Here is a 24,700-nt window from a genome sequence, read left to right as displayed (position 1 = left end):
GGGACAAGAGGAAGAAGGCAAGGAGGGAGGAAGGGAGGGGAGGGCGGTGGAGGGGAAGAGAGAAAAGATTATCTAACTTTCTCTTTGACCTTAAAGAGAGATCAGTATCGAATACAAGTTAAAAAGAAATACACATGAATTTATTCCATTTGCAAAGATGCAAAGTTCAGTGGAAACTTAGCAACATCGACAAAGCCATAAAACTACTGACAGTGGACATAGTGGTTGAGTCCCAAACTCCCATCTCAGCCCTCCTTTCTGTGCAGCCACCAGGCCATCTGGAGAACTGACCTCACTGCAGGGTGAGCCTCTCCATCTGAGGCAACAGACGAGCTCAGGGACAGCAGGGGACCCAGGGCAGCCAATGGGACATGAGCAAAGGTTCCTGAGGGTCCCCGTGGTCCTGCTCAGGTCCGCTCATCCCGCCCAGGGCTCTGGGCAACGTGAGAAAGTGCTAGTGCTGCAGGCACAGGAGTGGAACCAGCTAGAAGCATCCTAACTGCCGCGTTAGTGTGATTAAACATTCAATCCTCACAGACGGGAAACACACAGATGCTTCCTCGCATTCAGGGAAACTTTAAGCAAAACTACCTCTGCCTTTCCGAGCTGTGCTTTCTTCTACCCAATACACTTTCGGAAGACCTTTAAGAAGTCGAAGAAGGTAAGGAACCACAGAATCTTTGTGCTAAAAAAAAAAAAAAAAAAATTACATTTAATTAAGTACACAATTGGTAGCTTTTTAGCACAGACTGAGCCCAAAACAAAGCACATCCACATCCTGATCATCTCAGAGAAGGGCGTTTGCACAGCGTCGCACCCTTCCTGCTGCACATGGCGGGCAGCGTCCCTACGGCCAACAGGAAGGCCGACACCTGCCCTCTGCTGCTCAGGGTCCAGCCTGGCTCTGGCCTCCAGAAGAAGATACGTGTGCACACACTCAGAACTGCCTCCTGCCAGGTGTTTAAAGTCCCCAAACCCAAACCTCAGGACCACATCCTCCAGACTGGAGAGCAGCTTACAAACTTGGTGATGCTTCTTTCTGTTGTTCACAGCCCTTGTGCTCTTCCCTTCCTTTCATAAATTTTCGGCTTCATGTTTCCTTTTGCTCCTCTCAAATTGAGCATTAGACTTTATAGCCAACGTTAGCCAATGGAAAAATTACTTTCATCTAGTTTCCAAACTAGCCAATCAGCATAGAGTTCATAACCTTCCACCACTAGCTCTCCTGGCTGTCTCCCTACATGCGGCTGCCCCCGTGAAGGACAAGTGTGCTCCAGAGAAGGGGACACTATCTGATGTTCTGAAACGCTGAAAAAACATGTAGCTTTGAATACATGGTTACAAATTCTGCCACACTCCTTTCACCAAAAGGCAGAGTCAAATTTGCATCCCCTGAAAACAGAGCTGCCTTGGTGACTTGCTTCTAGTGTACAGTCAGACCTCCGTATCCAAGGGTTCCACGTCCGTGGATACAAAGAGCCGACAGTACTACACCATTTTATATGGAAGACTGGAGCATCCTTGGACTGTGGTACCTGCAAGGGGTCCCGGAGCCAATCCCCTGAAGATGCCGAGGGATAGCTGTATGTAGAAAGTAGAATGAACAAGCCTGACTTCCCAGGCTCGCTCAGAGATGGCAGAGCCACTTCCCCCGGCTCTTTCTCAGGACATGCACTCTTGCAACCCAGACACTATGCTGTGACCAAGTGACACAGCCCAGGCCACACAGGGAGGCCATGCACATGGAGGGGCCCTGGCCAAGAGCCCCAGAGAAGGTCCAGCCAGCGGCCAGGATCAACCCCACACACGTGGGGGAGAGGCCTTCAGGTGACTCCAGGGCCAGCCTTTGAGCCACCCCAGATGAAACCAAATGGAGCAGAGACTGGGCTCTTCTGAGCACTGGCTAAATTGCAGATTCATGAGCAAAAACCTCTGCCAAACAAAACCAACTAACTTTGGGGTAATTAAGCCACCAACTTTAGGGTAATTTTTATGCCACAGCAGGTAACCAAAATAAATAGAGAACTTTCTTTAGTGAAAACAAAACCAATTTTCCTGTACAACAATTGCCCAGGGAACTGGTGTACTAACACACACAAGACCCCAAAGGGGCTGCACACCAAGGCCCTGCAGAGAGGAAGCGGCCCGGGCTCTTCCCCACACACCCTGCAATGGTGTCACCACCACTGCTACTCTGGCCACGGCTGCCGCCAGGGCAGCCCACTAACTGGGCACAAAGGAGGCCAGTGCCAGCGCCCACCAGGGATGGAGGAAAGGAACACAAACTCCAGGTGGATCACGAGAAAGCTGGTCCCTAGGCACAGGGGCCAGCAGACACCGGGCTCCTCTCTTGGTGTCCGTGAGGCCTCCAGCTTCCTGGGAAGCTCAGGCCAACTGTGAGCCCCATGGGACAGCTGCTGCCACCCCTGCCAACCACTGACCCGGAACCCAAACCACACCAAAAGTAACTTGTACTCGTCTCTTCCCTGCCATCTGAAAAAACCCAATACAGGTATTAGGGGCTCACAGGTAAATCCAGCAAGTGATGTGTTTGCCAAAGATAGTTTCAAGTAATACTCATTCAAATAGCAGTAGTTTCTTATACAGGTTTCTTTTTTTGAAAATTTATTTTCCTCCCTTTATTTCTATATTTAAATTTAAATAGGACCTGTCAAATAGAAAATGATTGTATTTATTTTCACATTTGTAAATAAATAGGAAGAAGAAGAATTAAAATGCAGCTTATGCATCTAATCTTGGTTTTTCATGTGGCCTTGATCAGGTAACCTATTTAATTTTTGAAATACTTCTCTAAAATTAAAATGCTTATTTTTTTTCAAATGTATAAATACTCTGTCAAAAATATTAATTCTTATTGAAGTAAAATTTCCAGGACATGCAAGCTAACGTTTTTAGATGAATAAAAATTCAAATAGCTGACATCTTTATATTTTTAACATAGGATGATTAAACTTGGAATTTTAAAAAATGATTTTTGGCAATGATAAAAATAAACAGATAAAAGATTCTGTATCCAGTGACTGAGCATTTGCTTCAATTAGCCTTGGTAAATACTAAAAAATGGCCACTTTCTGTTGTAGTGACAAAAATGGTTTGTAAATCACCTTTAAAAGACACATTAACATGTACTCTAAAACAATTTATATCATAGTTTTGAAAAAGACTATTATGTCACAATTATCTCAAAGAACACTGTCTTTTTGGAAGGAAAAGAAGTGGTTACTCTGAGTCTGGCTCCCGAGTGTTTTGCCTGAGGTTTAAAATCAAGTCTACTCTGGAGGGTACATGATTACTTCACAAAGCACTCTAACATTCTGTCGAAAACAAAAACCGCACCTTCCTGAGGACGTGTCCATAGAGGTCTCATTCCCACCAGTTCTGCTCCCTCCCCATCACTCGCCCTCAGCTGACCACTTACACCAGGTAGGTTCTCGAGCGCTCCTCTAGGCCTGATTTAGGAGTATAAAGTAGGCACAAACTTAAACCCTAATTGCACCCTCTTTTGCATGCAGAAACACTTTTAATTTAGCCAAGTCCTACCTGTAGATCAGATTCAATGAGAAAAATGCCCAATGCAATCACCGCGTCTCTCCGCCTTTCATCCAACTGGAAGATGCCATGGAAATCGACTGGGCACATACATAGCAGCTTCTGGACCTAGAAAATGAGACCAAACAAACAAAAAAAGCCCATAGCTTAAAAATATATAAACCCACACTCAGATAAACCAGTACCAAAAAGCCCAGTGAATATATACAACAAATAAGTCATTTTTTTCCAATCAAAAGGTCATTAAAAAGGACACCTCCAGCCTCTGAAATGATGGTATACACACCCCTCCAAGGAACCTGGATCAAGAGCTGAAAGGCTGTGTCCACAGAGGTGGTAAAGCACCATGGCTAACGTCTGCCCTTCGGTGTCAGGGCAGTCCAGGGTCCCCACCTCCCAGTGGTGCCCGTGAGCAGGTTATGAAAACATACAGGTAAGCTACCTAGAGTCACAAGGTCTCCCCTTAGGGCTCTTTAAACATTAAATGTGTGTAAAGCACTCAGAACTGTGCGGGGCACACAGTACGTGCTCAATAAACAATATATATTGTTACTGGACATGGCATGGTGGCAGGCAGAGGGCAGCAGGCAGGCAGTCAGCAATTTCCTGAATAAATAGAAACACTAGGATTATCGTCAGAACAAACCAACAGTCAGTGTCTGTCATAAAAGAACTAAAAATCAGGATTTATTATGAAAAGGAAATCAGGTGATGCCAATCTTGAAAATCTCTGCCAGAGCAAGCTCTGAACAGAGCTTTAAGATACACCAGGAGGCCCTAACCTTGCGGTCCCATGGACCCAATGAGAAGTCTCTCACTGACATTCACGTGGTCTGGTGGGATGTTCTAATAGCAAAGGAAATGGAAGCCAGTGATTGCCATTTGCCCTGAAAATGCATCAGGCAATTACCATTGTAATTTTTTATAGAAAGTAATTTGCTGTTGTTCCCTTCAGATTTTAAAAGGGCAAATACAAGAGGAGAAACTGAAACTGGCAAAGATTATGTAAAATACTTTCACCCCAGTGTTGTGTATACTAAGTGAAACTCTGAAACAATCTAAATATTTAACATTAGGAAAATAATCATGATGAACCACTGGATCAAATATTAGGTTAAACCCTAACTGCTGATATTCAACCATTTTTGACCTACAAAAACAATGCTTTTGTAAAGTTTAACCTAATGTTAGACGTTAAAAATGGCATTTTTCTATGACTAAGCAGTGACACAGAACAATGTTCTAAATGTTCTATAAGCTCACAAAAGGAATGATCTGAATTACATACAGAAAAAATGCTGGAAGAAAATACATCAGGGAGTTCCCTGGCGGTCCAGTGGTTAGGACTCAGCACTTTCACTGTCGTGGCCCGGGTTCAATCCCTGGTCGGGGAACTAAGATCCCGCAAGCCATGAAGCGTGGCCCAAGATATACATATTTGTATACGTGTATATATGTATGTGTGTGTATATATGTGTGTGTATATATATATATGTGTGTGTATATATACATATATATATTCAAAGTGTTAATAGTTTTGACAGGATGACCAGAGGTGAGACATTTCTTCTTCATGCTTTTTTATATTTGCCAAAATATGTTCTAAAGGAAAATATTTCTTGTGTAATCAGAAAAAACATCCAGTAGGTTAAAATAAAAATATATACACATGAGGGGGAATCCATGCTTGTGTGATTAAATGCTTAGGCAAAAGAGCACACAGCAATGGGCAAGCGAGGAATGGAAGTCGAACTTCCCCCTCATCACTGGGAGAACATGCTTCATGATCAGGGGAAATAAAACACGAAGGAGCTGCAGACCAAGCACGGTAAAGCGATCGTTGCAGAGACTCACACTCACATAACAGACAGTCAAGTCTCTAAAGAAACACGCCTGCAAATAAGAAATCCAACACAAGGTGGATTATATGAGAAGGAGCCATTGAGATCCAGAGCTGACCCTTGAGCCGCCACTGACCCGAGGCCTGTGGAAGCCCTCCCACAGGCCCCACCCCGGGCAACACAGACCTGGGGAGGGGACCCCAAGGCTGGAGGACAAAGTGAGACTCAGAAACGTGACAGGACTGGCCCAACCTCATTACTAAATATGGAAAAGCTGTAACTGTACAGAAAAGATGACCCTTCAACAGTCCCACATGTCAACACAGACAAGCCTAAGATTTTATATGCTCATGCTCTCAGTCCTGTCCTCTGTCCCTGGAGGCTTTTGGTGAGGCAGGGTAAGGATCATGCTGTATTTTTCTGTGGAAGTGAAATACATTTGGACTTTGGAGTTAGACCCAGAGTCACCAGGCGACACGTCGAGCCTCAGCTTCCCGTCTATACAGCGTCCCCGTGGGGCCAGGTACGGAGGCAGAGCCCTCACCTGGGCTCAGGACTCGCTCCACGGCAAGTGGTGGGCATAGTTCACACCACTGTGCAACAGTAACGGCCTTCAAATGGCTCCTATGAGGGTCGATGGAAGCAGGACGCCTATAACTCATTTACTCACTGTTCACTGGGCACTACTTGCGGGAGGTGCCGCCCATGAACCTCAGACCAGGCCCTGCCCTCATTCCAGAGGGGGAAAGACAACCCGGGTGAGGACCAGAGATGAGGTCATGTAAGAGGCATTAATTCTCCCCGTTGAAAGTAAGGGAAGAGCTGTCTCTCTCCTTCTCTTTCTTTGAGAACTCACACTAGAAAACTTGCCAAAGGAAGAATTTCCTCATTTCTTGGAACGGTGCATAAATTCTTTTGAAGACTAGATTGGCACTTTGCGAGCTTTATGACTTAGGAATGTCTTTCTCGAGGACCTGGGGAGCCATCTCTTTGGAATGTACACATCGAGGGAGACAGTGCCCATCTCCCCATCTCTGGGGAGGACAGGAGCCTAACTTCCATGGGCTTCAGACTCCAAGTTGCAAAACCACCTCCTGTCATAAAGGTGGGAGGATGAAGCCAATCAGCTAACACAGTCCATCACTCCAGTTACCAGGTAGTTAGCACGAACTAAGTGTGACAAATGGTGCTGACAAGTCCTCTTATTTGATTTTAGCCCAGTGAGACTTCTAAACAACTATAAAACAATAAATTTGCACTGTTCTAAGCCACTAAGGTTGTGGGCATTTGGAATGCCCACAGCAATAGGAAACTTATACAGTTGGTCACAGAACTGTAAACAAAACTCAAAACCTGGACTGCCTATCAAGAAAGATATAAAAATTAATCAGGTTACAGGCAATATTTATTTCCTTCTTTACTCTTTTCTGTATTTTCTGTAAGGAATACTGTTAACTGCAGAATCAGAAAAAAAATTTTTAAATAGTAGGAACAATTTTGCCACTAATGCAAATCTTATTTCTAAAAGGACAATAATACTTATACTCTTAGAGCTCAGAAAATAAGAGAAGAGTGTATAATATTTCAATGGATAGAATCTGGGTAATCCAAGAACAAAGAAGTAACATAAAACCGGAAGAAAATCTAGGTCAACTAAACGAAGAAGATGTTTTCTACATACAACAGTCCTACTACAACTTCTTTAATTCTAACATCTTAACATCAGCAAAACAACTGCTACTTAACTATAATTTCCCCAAGAGTCTCAACCTACGTAGGAAGGTTTTTAAAAAGCAGGCGATGCAGCTATCTGGCCCTGACGCAGGCACGTGGCTGCAGAGAGAGGGATGGCTGGGTGGGGACCCAGGCCGGTGCCACCTGGGACAGGAGGCGCAGGCACGTCAAGCTCAATCTCACAAAGCAGCCTTGAAAATGCTTCACAGCTCTGTGTAAACGAAAACCAAATTGATTAAATTACTTCATTAGCAAAAAAAATCACGGAAATACTGGATTGTGACATTGAGCTTTCCTTGGTAAAATTTCTCTAAGGAAACACGCAGCACACACAGGCCCAACCCCCATACCGAGAGGACACTCGGCCCCAGGCCTGAGGCCCACTGACGACCCCCAATCACAGGCAGGGTCCCAGGCAGAGGCCGGGGGAGGGCGCGGCCTCGGCTGCCAAGCGTCCACTTTCAGGAGATCGTGTGCCATCCTGCTTCACAGGTTGGGCAACTTGGCCCGGACGGGTTAAGTATGATCTCAGGCAGCAGGCACTTCCCTAGACCCTCTGACTTCTGTCCCCCCGCTCATGCACCCCCACTGGCCCCCAACTCCGACACAAACTCCATGCACATGTGCAGTCTGGCAAGGGAGGTCCTCCCACATACCGACACCCAGCCTGGACCTCTGCCAGGCCGCTTCCAGGGTCTCCACTGTCTGCAACATTTCTCAACCTGCCTCGTCTCCCCACAAAACCCTTCCATCGTTCTAAGACGCAGCTCCCCCTCTCCTGCTTGTCAAGCTGCTCTGGACATCAGGTCTATCCCCTCACACCTCTGAGGAGCCCACCAAGAACCCTGGGCTGGGATGCCTGCCCTTCTCATGTCTTACCTTGGAGCCCCTGTGTACTTACCTTCCGTCCCCTGCAGACGGGACTGTGTCCCCCTGGTCACGTGCCCACCACAGCCCCATTAACTATCCCCATTCTACGGCTTACAAAAGTGAGGCACAGAGAGGTCAAAGTTCTAATGCAGAATAAAGCTTCAACATTATAATGAATAAAAAATGAAAAAATAACATTGAATAATTTTCTTCAGAAGTTTACAACAAATTAACAAGTAATTTGGTTTCTTTGGGGTGAGGGAGGGAAGAGTCTGTCATTATTAAAGGTCACTAAGCTCAAAATCTGAAAGAGACGGCTGGGGTTGCTCCCATTTATGAAAAGGATCCAGAGGGGTTGGCTCTGCACGCCACTCTGAGGAGGCCAGTAAGGAACAGACCACAGGAGGCAACAGAGGTAACTTCCTTAGACTTTGAGAAGCCCTGACAGTACTTTAACCCAAGGCTTGTTAAGAGAGATGCCTTGAGGTGAATTTACTGCCAAAGTAAGGAAATGCCGAACCAAGTTAGAGAAAATAAGATGCCCTCACAAGTCTGGATGAGTGGGCAGAACACCACAGATGAGAACTCAACATAAGAGTGGGTGTAGGTCAGGTATGTAGGTCAAAATAAAGCTACAATAATAGCGTTACAAGCTGGCCAATTAAACTTTTAAGTATGCAACTTTTGTTATCTGAAACCTCTGGGAATACTCTTCCTGGAGAAACAAAAGTCCCTGAGAACTGAAGATTATGCTTTAAGTATTAGTGGTATTTTGTTGTTGTTAAATCTGTTTTTTAATTCTCATTCTCCTACGCCCTGCCCCCTTAGAGAACAGTGAACATAAGTCAACATTTTCTAAGTGACTCAGAGTGAGCATGATAGACAAAGGTGATTGTGACATGATGCTTGTGTCTTAAAACTATGCCAATTTTGGCAAACTGACAAATCATGTCCCTCAAGCCTCAGCTTTCCCAGGTATAAAAGGATGAACAGATAGATTTTTTTTTTTTTTTGAACAGATAGATTTTTGCAATGTCTGCTCTAGCAATAAAATCCGGTGAGCCAAGAACTTCCACCTGCAGCGATGAGAGAACAGCAGGATCTGGATTTACCTTCCTGCCAAAAAACAACAGAAAAATGGACAAATACATGAAACCACTGGTTTCGTACACTGGAAAAGCAGCACAGGACTGAAAAGCTTAGGGGAGAGGAAACAAGGTGAGCCCTACAGCTGCCCTGATTTTCTGCCAGAAGATGTATCCTGGACCACAAAACAGGGAAGGGCATCCCAAGCAGATCATGCTGGTCTCACTAAGCTGAGGAGACAGAAATGGGAGTACTGGAAGTCTAAAAGCAGCTGGGAATTCTGGAGAAGAGAGAGCTCAACAAAAAAAAAGCTCCACAAATCTGCAAGAGTTCCCCTGAGTCTTTGATGAATATACTAAGACAGACCAGGATAGGGTAATACTCCACAATGTTGGGCAAAAAACAACCAAGGAACTGTGAGATGAATGGTTCCTGGGTTCTCAGAGAGCTGAGAGGAGTCTCAGTTACTCCCAGCCAGAGCGAAAAACCCGCAAAGCATTCAGTGGAGAACTCAAAGGGGCACACCTCAGCAGTGGGGCTAAACTACCCCTGTCGCAAAAGCTATTTCAGACCTGCCCTAACAAAGTTTAAAAACCAGCTCTGCAATAGATGCAGAAAAAGCATGTGAAAAAATTCAACATCCTTCATGATAAAAACACTCAACAGGGACTTCCCTGGTGGTCCAGTGGTTAACACTCCACACTTCCATGGCAGGAGGCACGGGTTCAATCTCGGTTGAGGAACTAAGATCCTGTATGCTCCCGGTGTGGCCAAAAAAAGAAAAAAGCAAACACTCAACAAACTAGGAACTTCCTCAACCTGATAAAGATTATCTATGAAAAACCCACAGCCAACATTTTACATAGTAAAAGATGGAAAGCTTACCCCCCCCAAGTTCAGGAACAAGATAAGGATGTTCACTCTCAACACTTCTACCCAGTGTTGTGCTGGAGGGTCTGGTCAGGGCAATTAGACAAGAGAATGAAATAAAAGCCATCCAGATTGGAAAGAAAAAAGAAAAACTATCTCTATTTGCAGATGACATGAGCTAAAGGAGAGGTAACCCATCCCCAGGCCACGGACCAGTACCAGTCCATGGCCACTTCAGAACCGGGTGGCACAGCAGCAGGTGAGTGGCAGGGGAGCAAGCGAAGCTTCATCTGTATTCACAGCCGCTCCCCATCACTTGCATTACCACCTGAGCACCGCCTCCTATCAGATCAGTGGCGGCATTAGATTCTCACAGGAGCGCAAACCCCACTGTGATCTGCACATGCGAGGGATCTAGCTTGCATGCTCCTTATGAGAATCTAATGCCTGATGATCTGAGGTGGAGCTGAGGCGGTGATGCTAGTGCTGGGGAGCAGCTGCAAATACAGATTATCATTAGCAGAGAGGTTTGACTGCACAGAGACCATAATAAATCAATTGCTCGCAGATTCATATCAAGACCCTATCAGTGAGTGGCAAGTGAAAACAAGCTCAGGGCTCCCACTGATTCTGCATTATGGTGAGTTGTATAATTATTTCACTATATATTACAATGTAATAATAATAGAAAAAAATGCACAATAAACAATGCACTTGAATCATCCGGAAACCATACCCTTCCCCCACACCAGTCTGTGGAAAAATTGTCTTCCAAAAAACTGGTTCCTGATGCCAAAAAGTTGGGGACCACTGATCTAAAGAATCCACTAAAAAAAAATTAGACCTAATAAATAAGTTCAGCAAAGTTGCAGGATACAAGATCAATATAGAAAAATCAACTGTAATCAGACTTTCAGTTTTACAAGATGAAAAGAGTTCTAGAGATGGATGGTGATTGTAGTAAAACACTACAAATGTATTTATTTATTTTAAAATAAATTTATTTATTTATGGCTGCGTTGAGTCTTCGTTGCTGTGCGTGGGCTTTCTCTAGTTGCGGTGAGCAGGGGCTACTCTTCATTGTGATGCGCGGGCTTCTCATTGCAGTGGCTTCTCTTATTGCGAGCATGAGCTCTAGGCATGCGAGCTTCAGTAGTTGTGGCACACAGGCTCAGTAGTTGTGGCACAGGGGCTTAGTTGCTCCATGGCATGTGGGATCTTCCCAGAGCAGGGATCGAACCCGTGTCCCCTGCACTGACAGGTGGATTCTTAACCACTGCGTCACCAGGGAAGTCCCTATGAATGTATTTAATATCACTGATCTGTACACTTAAAAGTGATTAAGATGGCAAGTTTTAAATTATGTGTATTTTACCACAATAAAGGAAACGGGGGAAAAATCAACAGCATTTCTATACAGTACCAATGAACAGACTGAAAAATGATATTAAGAAATTATTCCATGGTGACTTTTACGTCGTGAATTAATTCCATTTACAATACATCAAAAGAACAAAATACTTAGGCATAAATTTAACAAAGGAAGTGCAAAACTTACATTCTAGAAGCTACAAAACCTCACTGAAAGTAAAGACCTAAATAAATGGAAAGATATCCCATGATCATGGATGATAAGAATTAATATTAAGATGGTAATTATACTCTGAATTGACCTACAGATTCAACACAATCCCTATTATAACCCCAGGTGACTTCTTTGCAGAAATTGATAAGCTGATCCTAAAATTCACAGGGAAATTCAAGGGACCCACAACAGACAAGGCTATCTTGAAAAGGAAGAGCAAAGTTTGGGGACTCACTCGTCCCAATTTCAAAACTTACTACAAAGTGACAGTAATCAAGACAGTGTGCTAGGGTAAGGACAGATATATAGACCAGTGCTAAAATAAAAACAGCTGCCACCCTAGAATTCTATAGTCAGCAGAAATGAAGCTGGAAAAAAAACTTTTCCAAATAGGACAAAGCTGAGAGAATTAATCACACTTGCAGACCTGTACTATAAGAAATGTTAAAACTAATAAAGTAAGGGGGACTTCCCAGGTGGTCCAGTAGTTAAGACTTCACACTTCCACTGCAGGGGGTGTGGCTTCAATCCCTGGCCGGGTAACTAAGATCCCACATGCCTCATGGTGTGTCCCCCCCCAAAAAAAATAAAGTGTAAACATAAAGAAATGAAGAGAACTGAAAATACTGTATATATGAATATGCATATTTTTCATATTTTATGATTATTTAAATAAATTATAATAATGTATTGTGGAGTTTATAACATAGAAGTAAAAATCTAAGACAGCAATCGCAAAAAAATGGGGTCAGATCGAATTACAATTATAAGGTTATTACACTATAAGTGAAGTGGTATAATGTTATTTGAAGGTAGACTATGATAAATTAAAGAGATGCATATTTCAATCCTAGAACAACCACTTAAAAAGGGAGATCTATAGCTAATAAGCCAAAAGTGGAGGTAGGGCTTCCCTGGTGGCGCAGTGGATGAGAGTCCGCCTGCCGATGCTGGGGACACGGGTTCGTGCCCCGGTCCAGGAAGATCCCACATGCTGCAGAGCAGCTGGGCCTGTGAGCCATGGCCGCTGAGCCTGCGTGTCCAGAGCCTGTGCTCCGCAACGGGAGAGGTCACAACAGTGAGAGGCCTGCATACCGCAAAAAACAAAAACAAAACAAACAAACAAAAAAAGTGGAGATAAAATGGAATACCAAAAAATGCTGAATTAATCCAAAGGAAAGTAAGAAAAGAAAAAGAGAAGAAAAACTAGATGAGACAGATAGAAAACAAATATCAAGATGGTAGATTTAAATCCAACCATATTAATAATTACATTAAATGTAAATGGTCTAAAAACTCCAACTACAAGGAAGAGATTTTCAGACTGGAAAAGCATGCTACATGCTGTCAACAGGAAAATCACTTTAAATGTAAAGGCAGAAGCTAAAAGCAAAAGGATGGAAAAAGATATACTATGCAAACACCACTAACAAGAAAGCAAGCTGGAGTGGCTGTATTAATAACAAAGTAGATTTCAAAACAAGGAATATTACTATTCATGATTATAAAGAGGTCAACTGATGACAAGGATATAACAATCATAAATGTGTATGAGCCCAAGAATCAAGTTTCAAAATACATGAAGCAAAAATTAACAAAACTCAAAGGAGAAATCGACAGATCCACAATTATGGTTGGAGACGTCAACAATCCTCTCTCAGTAATCAATAGAACAAATAGAAAATCAGTAAAGATACTGAAGACTTATAAAACCTACCTGACCTTACAGATATTTATAGGAGACTCCACCCAACAAAAGCAGAATACACATTCTTTTCTTGTACAATTGGAAAATTCACCAAGATATATCTTACCTATGCTGATTCTTAAAGCAAGTCAATAAATTTAAAAGAACTGAAATCAAACAATGTTTTCTGACTGCAACAGAATTAACTTAGAAATCAATATCAGAAAAACATCTATAAAACTCCCCAATATTTTGGAAATTAAACAACATACTTCTAAATACCTCTGAGTCAAAGAAGAAATCCTATGGGAAATCAGAAAATATTTTGAACATAATGAAAAAGAAAACACAACATATTAAAATTTGTGGAATGCTGTTAAAGCAGCACTTAGAGGGAAATTTATATCTTTAAAGGCTTATATTATCAACAGAAAAAAGGTCCAATATTCTATGATCCCATAGTTATATAATTATAAGTCCCCCCAAAAGATCTAACAGACAATTTTCCTAAGTGAGAAAAGACATCTAAAAAAACAATATTTAGGGCTTCCCTGGTGGCGCAGTGGTTGAGAGTCCGCCTGCTGATGCAGGGGACATGGGTTCGTGCCCCGGTCTGGGAAGATCCCACAAGCTGTGGAGCAGCTAGGCCCATGAGCCATGGCCACTGAGCCTGTGCGTCCAGAGCCTGTGCTCCGCAACAGGAGAGGCCACAACAGTGAGAGGCCCGCGTACAGCCAAAAAAAAAACAAACAAAAAAACCCACAATATTTAATATTCATACTAAATGTAATTTTCACAAATCTATTTAAACTGGTCTCAAATATTCCCATCTACAGGCTAATCGTGACATTTTATTTTACTTATTATTAGTATTTTAAATTCTTCACCAATCCCCTAAAGGCTATTAAACTGTTAAACTGCTCTTAAGATAAAGTCAACCATCATTTCCACTACCTGTCCTGGGTGCTCACGTCCTGCCCACCCCACCCCCACCCCCAAGCTATAACCACTATAGCCTACTCTAACGTCATCAAATGAGTCAAAAATGTTCCTACCTCTCGCCCTTTGCACAAGCTGTATCCTCTGCTAGGAGAATTCCTTTGTACACACTTCATCAGCTACCTCCTTCAGCTCTGTTTAAAATCTTCCTTGAGGGACTTCCCTGGTGGTCCAGTGGTAAAGAATCCGCCTTCCAGTGCAGGGGACGCACGTTCAATCCCTGGTTGGCGAACTAAGATCCCACATGCTGAGGGGCAACTAAGCCCGAGCGCCTCAACTAGAGAAAACCTGCATGCCACAACTAGAGATAGAGAAGTCAGTGTGCTTGCAATGAAGAGCCCATGTGCCACAACTAAGACCCGATGCAGCCAAAAATAAATAAATAAAATAAGTAAATATTTTTTAAAAATAAAAAAATAAAGTCTTCCCTGGTCCCCCTATAAACTGGGAGCCCATTTTATCTCTCCTCATACCATTTACCTTTTTATTAAATTGAGATAAAATTCACCAACATCATTTACTTTTTAAATTGAAGTATAATTGATTTACAATGTTTCAGGTGTGCACTGTAAATCAATTACACCATTTAGAGGGAAGAGAAGGAGAGGGAGGAGGAGGAGGGAGGTGGCAGCTGGTGGTGGAGGAGCAGGAGCGGGAGGGGGATGGAGAGGAGAAGGCTCCTGGGTGGCATGGCGCACCTGCTCCTCCAGGCGCTGCCCAGCCCCCTGTCAGCCAGGGCTGAACCCCTGCAGGATAAGGAAACCTGCGTGGGTACTAACAATCAAAGCTAGCTACATCTGTGACACAGGACCCTGCTGTGAACAGTCTCAGTGCTGCAACTACTACTATGAACTCTGGTGGTTCTGGCTCGTGTGGACCATCATTCATCCTGACCTGCTGCTGCTGGAGCTGGAAGGCACTGTATGGTGGGGGAGGAGTTGGAGGTCGGTTCACCACTTCCTCATAAGGAGGTAGTAAATAGTTTGGTAAAAACCTGAAATAAAATGGCAGCGCTGAGTAATCGTGGGCAGCAGTGTGGCCCTACAGGTGGCAGCTCCCCAGGCGCCAATCCCACCAGGGGCTCCCAGGAGGCTCAGAGCAGCCCCTTGTCAGGCCCAGCAGAAGCAGCACATGACCCCCCGAGCATCGCTGACCCTGAGCCCTCCAACATGCCAGCAGACCCAGCAGCCACCAAAGCCCCTGGGATGGAGTCCAGCGGCTCTGTGGCCGGCCTGGGGAAGGTGGACCTTGGGACCTTCCTGGACAAAGATTCCGAATGTAAGGAGGAGCTGCTGAAAGAGTATAGCTCTGAGCAGGGCAGCGCCCTCCCTGACAGCAAAGACAAGACACCCGGCAGACATCATAGCTTCACAGGTGACTCGGGCATTGAGGTGTGTGTGCGCAACTGGGGCCACCACGATGACGACCTCAAAGAGTTCAATGTGCTCATCGACGATGCTCTGGACATGCCCCTGGACTTCTGCGACAGCTGCCACGTGCTGCCCCCTGGCGACAAGGAGGAAGGGCTCTGCCAGCCCTTGGAGGAGTAGGCCCAGTCGGGCACCCCCACCCGCCGTGGCTGCCTGACTGCCTGATGCTGAACACCATCAACGAGCAGCAGCTCCCCCAGCCAGAGCAGGCCCTGGCTGCACCCGAAAACTTGGCGACGCAACCAGGATAGGAGAGAACCATGAGAGAAGCATTAAGTGACGGTGTTCCTTGTTTTTTTTTTTTCCCCCTCTGCTCCTGCATTTTCCTGCATCTCCAGGTAGTTTGGGGTGTGGGTGCCTCGCCCCCCATAGAAACACAGTGTCACGGAGGGCCAAGAAGTTGTCCTGTGACTCATTCCTCATACCCCACCCTGTCCCCCTTTACATCAGGTCTCACTACCTGCTTGGGTCAGAGATATGTGTGTTTCAGAAGCCCCCAAGGAGGGGATGAGACTGTGCCCTGAGGTGACTCTTGGTGATGGAGTGGATTTATGTTCTGGTGTGAGTTTACGAGAACCTTGCCGCATCTCAGTCCAAGAGAGGTGGCAGGTCTCAGCCCTGGGTGAACCCCCAGAGGTCCGGGGATTGTTGCCCCTTGCTGCCAGTGTCTCCGGAGCCGTAACTGGGATCCTCCTGTGGGTGGATGAGAGCTGACCGGCGGTTGCATGGTGGGTTGGTAAAGGGCTTGTGCTCTCAAATTCCAGGTGACGAGATCGAGGTGGCACGATGCATCCTGGAGGGGTCCCTTCCCAGCAGGTTCTGGCTGCGGACTGATTCAAGTGTGGAATATTACACCTGCCTTCTCTTTGGTTTTTCTCTTTTTAAAAAAAAAAAAAGCGAGCTGAAAATAAGAACGTGACCAATGGGCAGGCAAGAATTCTGTTTTGGAAAAGGAAAATTTGTGGCTTTTTTCCAACTTGGCCTTCAAAAAGTCCTGGCTACAGTTGAGCCAGAAGGAGATGTTTTGTGTGCAGGCTTGAGTGGGGGCTATCGTTGGACCTCCTGTGGGTGAGCAGGAGGCCCTGTGCTGTGGCAGCAGATAGAGGTGTAGCTTTCTGCATCTCTGCCCTTTGATCTGTGCCCACAGGTGATCAGTACCCTCCCCCACCCCAAGCACACATCTGCCGGCCTTCACGTCTCACTGTTCTCTACGAACACATGAGGAGGCTGTGGGTCCTGAGAAAGGGCAGTCCCGCAGCCTGACTCACACAGTATTTTCTCTTGATTCTGAATAAGTTGTTTTATTTATTTGTTTTTTCAAACTGACCATTTGGAAAAAATGCCTTGGTTATCTGTGGTTTTCTTGCCCTTTCCCTGCTCCGCCCCTCCTTGAATGGGGTAACTAATTTTTGTAGCCTATGTCAAGTGTCTAAGTGGCCCAGGTAGGAGGGTGAAGGCAGCCATCCTGAAGGACCACAGGATCCTTATCACTGTAGTTTGGCTTCAAAAACCAGTTGAGCTCTGACAGGAATAATCTGAATGGAAAGAGCAAACTGCCGAAACTAACATTCCCCGTCCAGCCCTGTTCATATGAAGAGTTTGGTTCTTCCCCCACTCTTGAACGATGACATTCAGACTAGGCATTGATGTTATGGTAAGAAAAGAAAGTATATATATGAATACACATGTATATATGTGTATGTGTATATATATATATATGTGTGTATATATATATACACACACACACACATACACACAAAATAGACAAATCCAAGGCTGTGAGATGAATGAGTGTCTGAGTTTGGAGTCCACAAAACCAAAATCTATGTTGAACAAAGTGCAGTCCGTATACAGTGACTTCCTGGATAACCTGTGTGTGTCTGTCCGTCGTGTGTGAGCCCCCAGCCCTGCTTTCCTGTGAATACACTTTGATCAGCAGCGACACTGCTCACATTACCCACATGTTTGGAGCAGGCGCAGCCCTCTCAAGGTAATTTATTTTACGCATTTACTGTTTACTGAGCAAATGTCTGTGCACTTGGGTGTACTCAGCAGCACCGTCGGCGGCAGTCCCCACGTTTGCCAGAGATGCTGTGCTCCAAGTAGAGGTTTTACTCTACCCATCACTGAAATTTGCACATTGCTCCATGGACACTCAGAGGCCTGTGTTCTGCTCCCTGTAAACGGAAACGTGCTCTGAGCCTGTCTGCCTCCCTCAGCTGCTCCTGGCCCTCGGCGTCAGCCCCTGGGGGTGTCCACAATCGCTCGGGACAGAAGGCCAAGGTGGAGCCTCAGACAGAAGCTGGACTAGATCTTCAGTGTCAAGCTCGGACTGGCTGTGGCCCAGACGTCAGCCCTGCCCAGAATTGCCAGGAGGGTTTGGTGGCCACCACAGTGCTGTAGGGCTTACCTCCCTCTGCTGAGGTCCAGCGCGTGGCTGGTGTGTGGCGAGAGTGGGCAGGAGTGTGCCAGCAGCCCTCAGATGCTTTTCCTGCCACCTTTTTTTGTTTTTTGTTTTTATCCCAAACAACTCACTGAAGTGTCTCAAGATCAAGTTTTACCACAATGAATCCTGCTTGAGTTAACTGGTTGAAGGGATGGATTCTGGCGCTCTCAGGATTCCTTCCCCAGTCAGAGTAGGGAACTGGTCCATGTGTTTAATGCTGGGTTCACTGCAGCATCCAACCCGAAAGGCACAAGAAGAAGAAAACACAGTGCGTGGAGCTGGGCTCGAGTCCAGCATCACAGTCTGGCCCCTGCTACATAAGGCTGCCCTGCATGACAAAAGACGTAAGTAGGGAGCTGAAGGACTTGTGAGGGAGCCAAAAAGATTTGAGGGAGTCTGATGTTCCAGGTGAACTAGAAGAAAGGGGTTGGTTGAGGGTTTGGTGCTACATTTGGAAGATTTGCAAATACACATTCCTGTGTGAGGCACATCACCCTTTATCAGTTATTGTGAATATGTGTATTTTAAGCAGTAAGATTCAGCTGGTCAGACTTTTCTGGGCAGCCTCAGTGACGCATTTCCTGTGCTGTGATTGTTCTGAAGACAGAGTGGCTCTAACCACTGTGAGAAGCCCAAATAAAGTCGATCCCCGAAAAAAAAAAATTATACCATTTATACCATTTACTTTTGCTTCATGGCACTTGTTACCATTTTAAATCATATTTACTTGTAGTTCTTTGTTTAAGGTTGTTTGTCTCCCTCCATGGTAAACGCCATGACAGCAAGATCATGTCTATTTATTTGTCCCTCCAAGGTGCCCATCCAGGGCCCAGCACAGTGCCTGGCAATCAGCAGGCACTCAAAGACTTAGTGCATGAATGAATGGGTGGATGAGGTCACCATCTTTTGCTTTCATAATGGTGTACCCTTGGCTGTCCTGAATCCCGGCTTCCAGACCAGCTCTAAACAGAAACATTCAGAAGAGAACGGCTTCCACAGCAAAGATAGAGCCTCTCAGACTCAACGAATAAATGCAAGGGAGACCTGAGAGGTTTTGCCTCAAACCTGTATATACGCATCAGGTTTTCACACAAATGAAAGTAGGGCTCTGGCTGGCTTGGCAATGTTCACAAAAGGCCAAGCTTTTTTCATGAGAGAAGCAAATACAAAAATATATAAATAAGAAACCAGGAAAATAAGTACACAGAAACATTTCAGCAACTAAAATCCATGATGGGAACAGCTGCTGGTGGAAGGGACTGGAGGCAACCACATTTTTACTGGATGCAAACTGCAAACACTGACAGAAAAAAAGAGAATCCACAGTGAGGAGTCAGAAATAGAACATCTTTGCCCTCTGGGGGAGCAGACTGCTAATGACACACCACTCCTGATTCTCCCTAGGGCACTGAAACAAACAACACAGCCATAATCAGCTTCCTAACGCACACCAGCCTCAGGCCCTGAAACATCCAGGGATCTTCCTTGTCTCATCAATTAGATGCAGACTCTGAGTCTAGGAACATAAACAAGGTCACTTGCTTTCTTCTCCAGCCTCATCTCCACTCTTCTCTTTAAACACATCCTGTTCCACCAAACACTATCACCTGCTGTTTCTCATTCTCCTCTGTGCTGTGCCCTCTGTTCTCTCCATCTGAAATGACCCTCCCTCGCCAATGCGCTTAGTACTTGCAAATGCCCATCCTCATGGCTTCTAAGCCATCCCTATTTAAAATCTCAACTCAGGGTAACCTCCCAATACTTTTGCTTTCTCGGAGCACTTTTCACTTTTTTACCTTATATTACATTCTTCACAAACCTATTAAGAGCCATGGAGAAAAGGTTTGGGGCCCAAATTAGAAATTATCTGCACCTCCCACTCCCACCCCAGCAAAGTACAAAACAGCTAAATATCCTCCCAGGGTATTTTTATTGAAAACCTACACAGTTCACCACCAGCTCCTTTCTGGACAGACACTGGCCAGCCCTGCACCTAATACTGCTGCTACTAATTTGTAAGTTAGTTGAGGGTCAGGATTGTGTGCCCACCTAGCAAACCCAGAGTGGTCACAGCCAGGAGTCAGTGCTCAAGCAGCAGGACTACAAGCATGAAGAGAACACAGAACATTCAAGTTTCCACATAACGGAAAACAAAAACACAGCAACATCACACGATCCTAGCAATTCTGCCTTGGGAGCTGTTTGCTTAATTCACAATATAAATAGCCAACCACAGTCAATATCATTATCTTGGGCTCAAAAGAATAAGGTACCCTTTTAGGCTGACTGAGTTGCCAGGAAAAAATACAGCAAAATCCAACCTTGTGAAGCTATAAACATGCACAAGGTGTCTTGCTGATGCTATCACAACTAAGTACAATCCTCTGGAAACAGGTGGGCAGTAAACATCAAGACCCATCAGTGACTTAACACAAGGATGTAATTCAGAAGAAGACAACATGCTAAGTGTACAAACATGCTGTTTTACATGGAAAAACTAGAAAGTCTAAACAGAGAAATGCTTAAGTATGGTCTGTCAACGCAAAAAGTGACATGCCACTATCAAAATAATAAATATGGGCTACTTTTGCAAAAAGCAATAAAGTGAACATAGCTATATATGGTTAAAAACTAAAAAAGAGCTTTAAGAAATGACAGTGCTGATGGGTTAATGTCATGGGCTGAATCGTGTCCTCCATCAAATTCATATATTGAAGTCCTAATGCCTAGGTACCTCAGAATGTGACTGTATTTGGACACAGGGTCATGAAACAGGTAAAGTTAAAATCAGGTGATGAGGGAGGGCCAGTCCTACCAATCTGACTGGTGTCCTTCTAAGAAGAGGAGATTAGGACACAGACAGACACAGAGGGAGACCATGTGAAGACACGGGGAGAAGACGGCCATCTAGATGCCAAAGAGAGAGGCTTGTAGAGAAACCTGCCCTGCTGACACCTTCATCAAGGCCTTCCAGCCTCCGAATTGTGCGAAAATTCATTTCTGTTGTTTAAGCCACGGTGGCCCTTTGTTAGAGCAGCCCCAGAAAACTAATACAGTTAATGTGGCTTGATTACAGGTAAGATATTTTTCTTCTTCCAATTTCTTCCTAAAATATTTTAGAGTTGATTTAATCACACTGGTTTTAGCAACATGAATATCCTCTGCCGAAGCTTATTCTCTCTCCTCTCCGTGTTTTTGTTTTGTTTTGTTTTGTTTTGTTTTTTAACATGGCGTCACAAAGGAATGGGAGCAGGATGGGAAATTTTCAGCTTCGTGATGCTGAAAAAATGCCAATACCAGGATTTTCACTCCACAGCAGACCACTCTAAAGGACAGACTGGATAAACATGAACTCCAAAAAGCTCACTGTCCTAAGCACCTGGCCACATATTCCTCCAGTTACTTATAAGAGTTACCCAGAGCGTCTCCTGAAGCACACCTGTCCACCAGGGCGGGTCCAGCCTGTCCCTAACGCCGCAGTGCCCTTTAAACATCAGGTCAATAGTTTATTGACCTCAAGGTTCTGGCACCCTAACTGAATAAGAGAGAGTATTTTCAGAAATGGGGAAGGAGTCTGATCAAAGCCTCTTGAGGGTGGGAAGAGGAGCAGGAGGGCACGGAATGCTGCCTGCTTTGCAGCTCTGCCTAGAACTCTCCACATCCTGGGCTCAGGGTCCGTTAGTACGGCACAGGCCAGGCGAGAAGAGGCAGGAACAGGTCCCCTGACTTCCAGGGTACAGAGGAGTATGACCAGGCAGAGCCAGGAGGAGGCTCAGCAGGGGTGGCTCAGCAACATTCTCAAGACAGGCAAGATCCAGGAAAGTAGAGCAAAAGATGGGCAGGCAGATGGAAATCAGAGATGGATTCAGTGTAGGCAGGACTCTCTCTCTTCTCAATTTTTCTCCTCTCTTTCCCCCAGAGGGAGAGGGCTGAGGCCTGAGTGGGCCTCATGGAGGGTGTCCTCAGAGGTGGGCTGCAATCCCAGGGGTGGGCCTCAGGGCTGGGACTCCAGTCTTAGAGGCAGCCTAACAGGAAGAGGTCAAAGCTCAGATAAGGATCCTAGAATAGATGCCCAGGGCCCTTGGGTCTGGCTACCTGAACACAGCAGGAGTCTGGTCACCAGACATGGGGCACAAGAGCACATGGGGGACTTGCAGCAAAACTGACTTGTTGCTGGTCACCTAAGCAATCAAATTAGGAGTTTATTTACCTGGCCTAATGCATACCAATTAACAATAGGTGCTCAATAAATGTTTTCTGGATGAAACAGAAAAATTAAGGACAAGTAAAATGCACTCAGTAGTGATAGGCTTGGCTTCACGGCCTGGGGTTAGGGTGGGTGAATGGAGTAAGTCAACCCCACTGTGGCATGCCGAGGGACAAAGATAGGGTAAGTTGTGTCATTAATGTGTCTCAGTGCCACTGAAAGCATGTCAGGCTGCCTGAGCTCCCATGTCTGAGCTGAGGTGTCAGGTCTAGTTCAGAAAACAGCCTTCCTTGGGTCAACCCTATCTGCATCAGGCCCCACTCAGTCCTCTGTCTTCTCTGGAAAAAAGGAGGAGAAAGAGAAATGAAAACAAAGAAATGGGTGCGGGGTTTCAACACTCATCTCCCTGCTTAAGTCTCCAGCTTTCTTATCCCAGGTGGGTACTCAGAAACTCTTTTACTCTTAAGAACCTCAAGAATCTTTCCCTTAGGAATGCTAAGGGCTTCTCATCAACTGTTTTAAAGTAGGGGAGTGCAGCAAGCAGACATACAGTACAGGACTAAATAGTAACAGTGATCCCAAGTACAATCAAGTCTCAAAATCGTAGATGAGGACAAGAGGAATTCACATATTTCCGATGCAATCAGCCACCTACAGAAACCTCCTCTTGAGAAAGAAGTAGCTTTGGGTCCTCAGGACCACACACACATACATAGTCCTCCTTGCAGATAAATTTCATTACAGTGAAAGGATCCGAGCCAGAGAAACAGACACAGGTAGAGAGTCTGGAGAAAGCTGTGCAAGGGCTTCCTCTTGTCTCTCCCTCCTGTGAGGGTGCACCCCAAGCACACACCCCTTACAGCAGCAAGCAATGCAGTAACACGAGAGTGATGTCTGTGCCAAGATTTTTACTGGGGGCTGGTCATTTAGGCACTGCCTGCCTAGCAACCATCAAAATTCCAGATTCCCAGAAGGAAAGCAGGTGCTCACCGTAAACCATGCTGCTTACACAGAGTCAGACACAGTGAACCATCCTGATCAGTTAGAGAATGGAAGGAACGGTTCAAGCAAAAAGTTCCCAATGCCAGCCAAGGGCCAACCTCGTGAGCAAGCCCTTTTGAAGATGGCAGCCCCGGGGACTTCCCTGGTGGCACAGTGGTTAAGAATCCACCTGTCAATGCAGAGGACACGGGTTTGATCCCTGGTCCAGGAAGATCCCACATGCCGTGGAGCAACTAAGCCCATGCGCCACAACTCCTGAGCCTGTGCTCTAGAGCCCGTGCGCCACAACTACTGAGCCCACATGCCAGAACTACTGAAGCCCATGCGCCTAGAGCCCATGCTCCACAACGAGAAGCCACCGCAATGAGAATCCCGTGCACTGCAACAGAGTAGCCCCCGCTTGCCACAACCAGAGAAAGCCTGCATGCACCAACGAAGACCCTACGCAGCCAAAAATAAATAAATTAGTAAATTAATAAATTAATTTAAAAAAAAGAAAGACACTGGCAATAATAGCCTAGTTTTTTGTTTTGTTTTGTTTCTTTTCTGGTACGCGGGCCTCTCACTGTTGTGGCCCCTCCCGTTGCGGAGCACAGGCTCCAGACGCGCAGGCTCAGCGGCCATGGCTCATGGGCCTAGCTGCTCTGCGGCATGTGGGATCTTCCCTGACAGGGGCACGAACCCGTGTCCCCGGCATCAGCAGGTGGACTCTCAACCACTGTGCCACCAGGGAAGCCCGCCTAGTTTTAATTTTTAAAAAAACAGCAGCCCGGGCTCTGTTAACTCTTTCCTGCTATGGTTTGTAAATGAGCCGATGAAAGTGAATGGTATTAGGGAGCCCAACCTAAAAGCTGCATTAATTCATTGTAAAACATTGTGTCATCTTGACTACCCAAGCATTACCATAAGATACAAAACTATGCTGCAGTTACAGAATGTTCTTGTGACTAGTGAAGAAGACTGAAGAAGGTGAATTGAGCTGAAGGTGCATTTTTCAGTTACTGAGTGAGGAAGGGTGCTGCCACTCCTAGAGCCGCTGGACCCTCTTCAAGATCATCCAATTCCCTGCACCCTCTTCTCCAAGTCCAGCAAGCAAACTTCTGATACAACTTTTGGTCCTCCTCCTAAGAAGAGAATGTGCTGACTAGCTGGCATGGATTTGATTCCATAAAGCAGCACTGTGGTCCATCACTCAGGCTCATGCAATAACAGTGATCGTTCATTAGGCACCCACCTGCCTCCCTTTATTCATGTCATTCTGTCAATCTTTGCAATACTTGTATCAAGTATGGCCCTTGTATTTTGCAGGGGAAAGCAGAGGATCAGACTGGCGAACTGACCTGCCCAGACTCACACGAATGTAAGTGAATGAC

The 24,700-nt window shown here is 45.4% G+C and overlaps 1 protein-coding gene and 1 pseudogene across 13 annotated transcripts in view; one reads left to right on the top strand and one right to left on the bottom strand.

The window, feature by feature from the left end:
* PI4KA (phosphatidylinositol 4-kinase alpha) overlaps positions 1-24,700 on the bottom strand; it is a 94,913-nt gene that overhangs the window by 68,880 nt on the left and 1,333 nt on the right. For 12 of the 13 annotated variants that reach the window (XR_004345432.1, XR_004345431.1, XR_004345429.1 and 9 more), the window contains exons 2-3: positions 3,562-3,678; positions 592-685 (exon numbers count right to left, since the gene is read on the bottom strand). Coding sequence is in view for 7 of the 13 variants with exons in the window: in XM_032603026.1 (XP_032458917.1) it covers positions 592-685; positions 3,562-3,678 (211 nt within the window). In the remaining 6 variants the exon portion in view is untranslated. Of the gene's footprint in view, positions 1-591; positions 686-3,561; positions 3,679-14,298; positions 14,441-24,700 lie in introns of those variants that run through there. The other variant, XM_032603022.1, reaches the window with a different exon arrangement.
* LOC116738999 lies at positions 14,593-17,390 on the top strand (annotated as a pseudogene).

This window comes from Phocoena sinus, chromosome 14 (genome assembly GCF_008692025.1).
Source record: "Phocoena sinus isolate mPhoSin1 chromosome 14, mPhoSin1.pri, whole genome shotgun sequence".
NCBI lineage: Eukaryota > Metazoa > Chordata > Mammalia > Artiodactyla > Phocoenidae > Phocoena > Phocoena sinus.
Note: the sequence above shows the minus strand (reverse complement) of the source record. Positions and strands in the feature narration are given on the sequence as shown.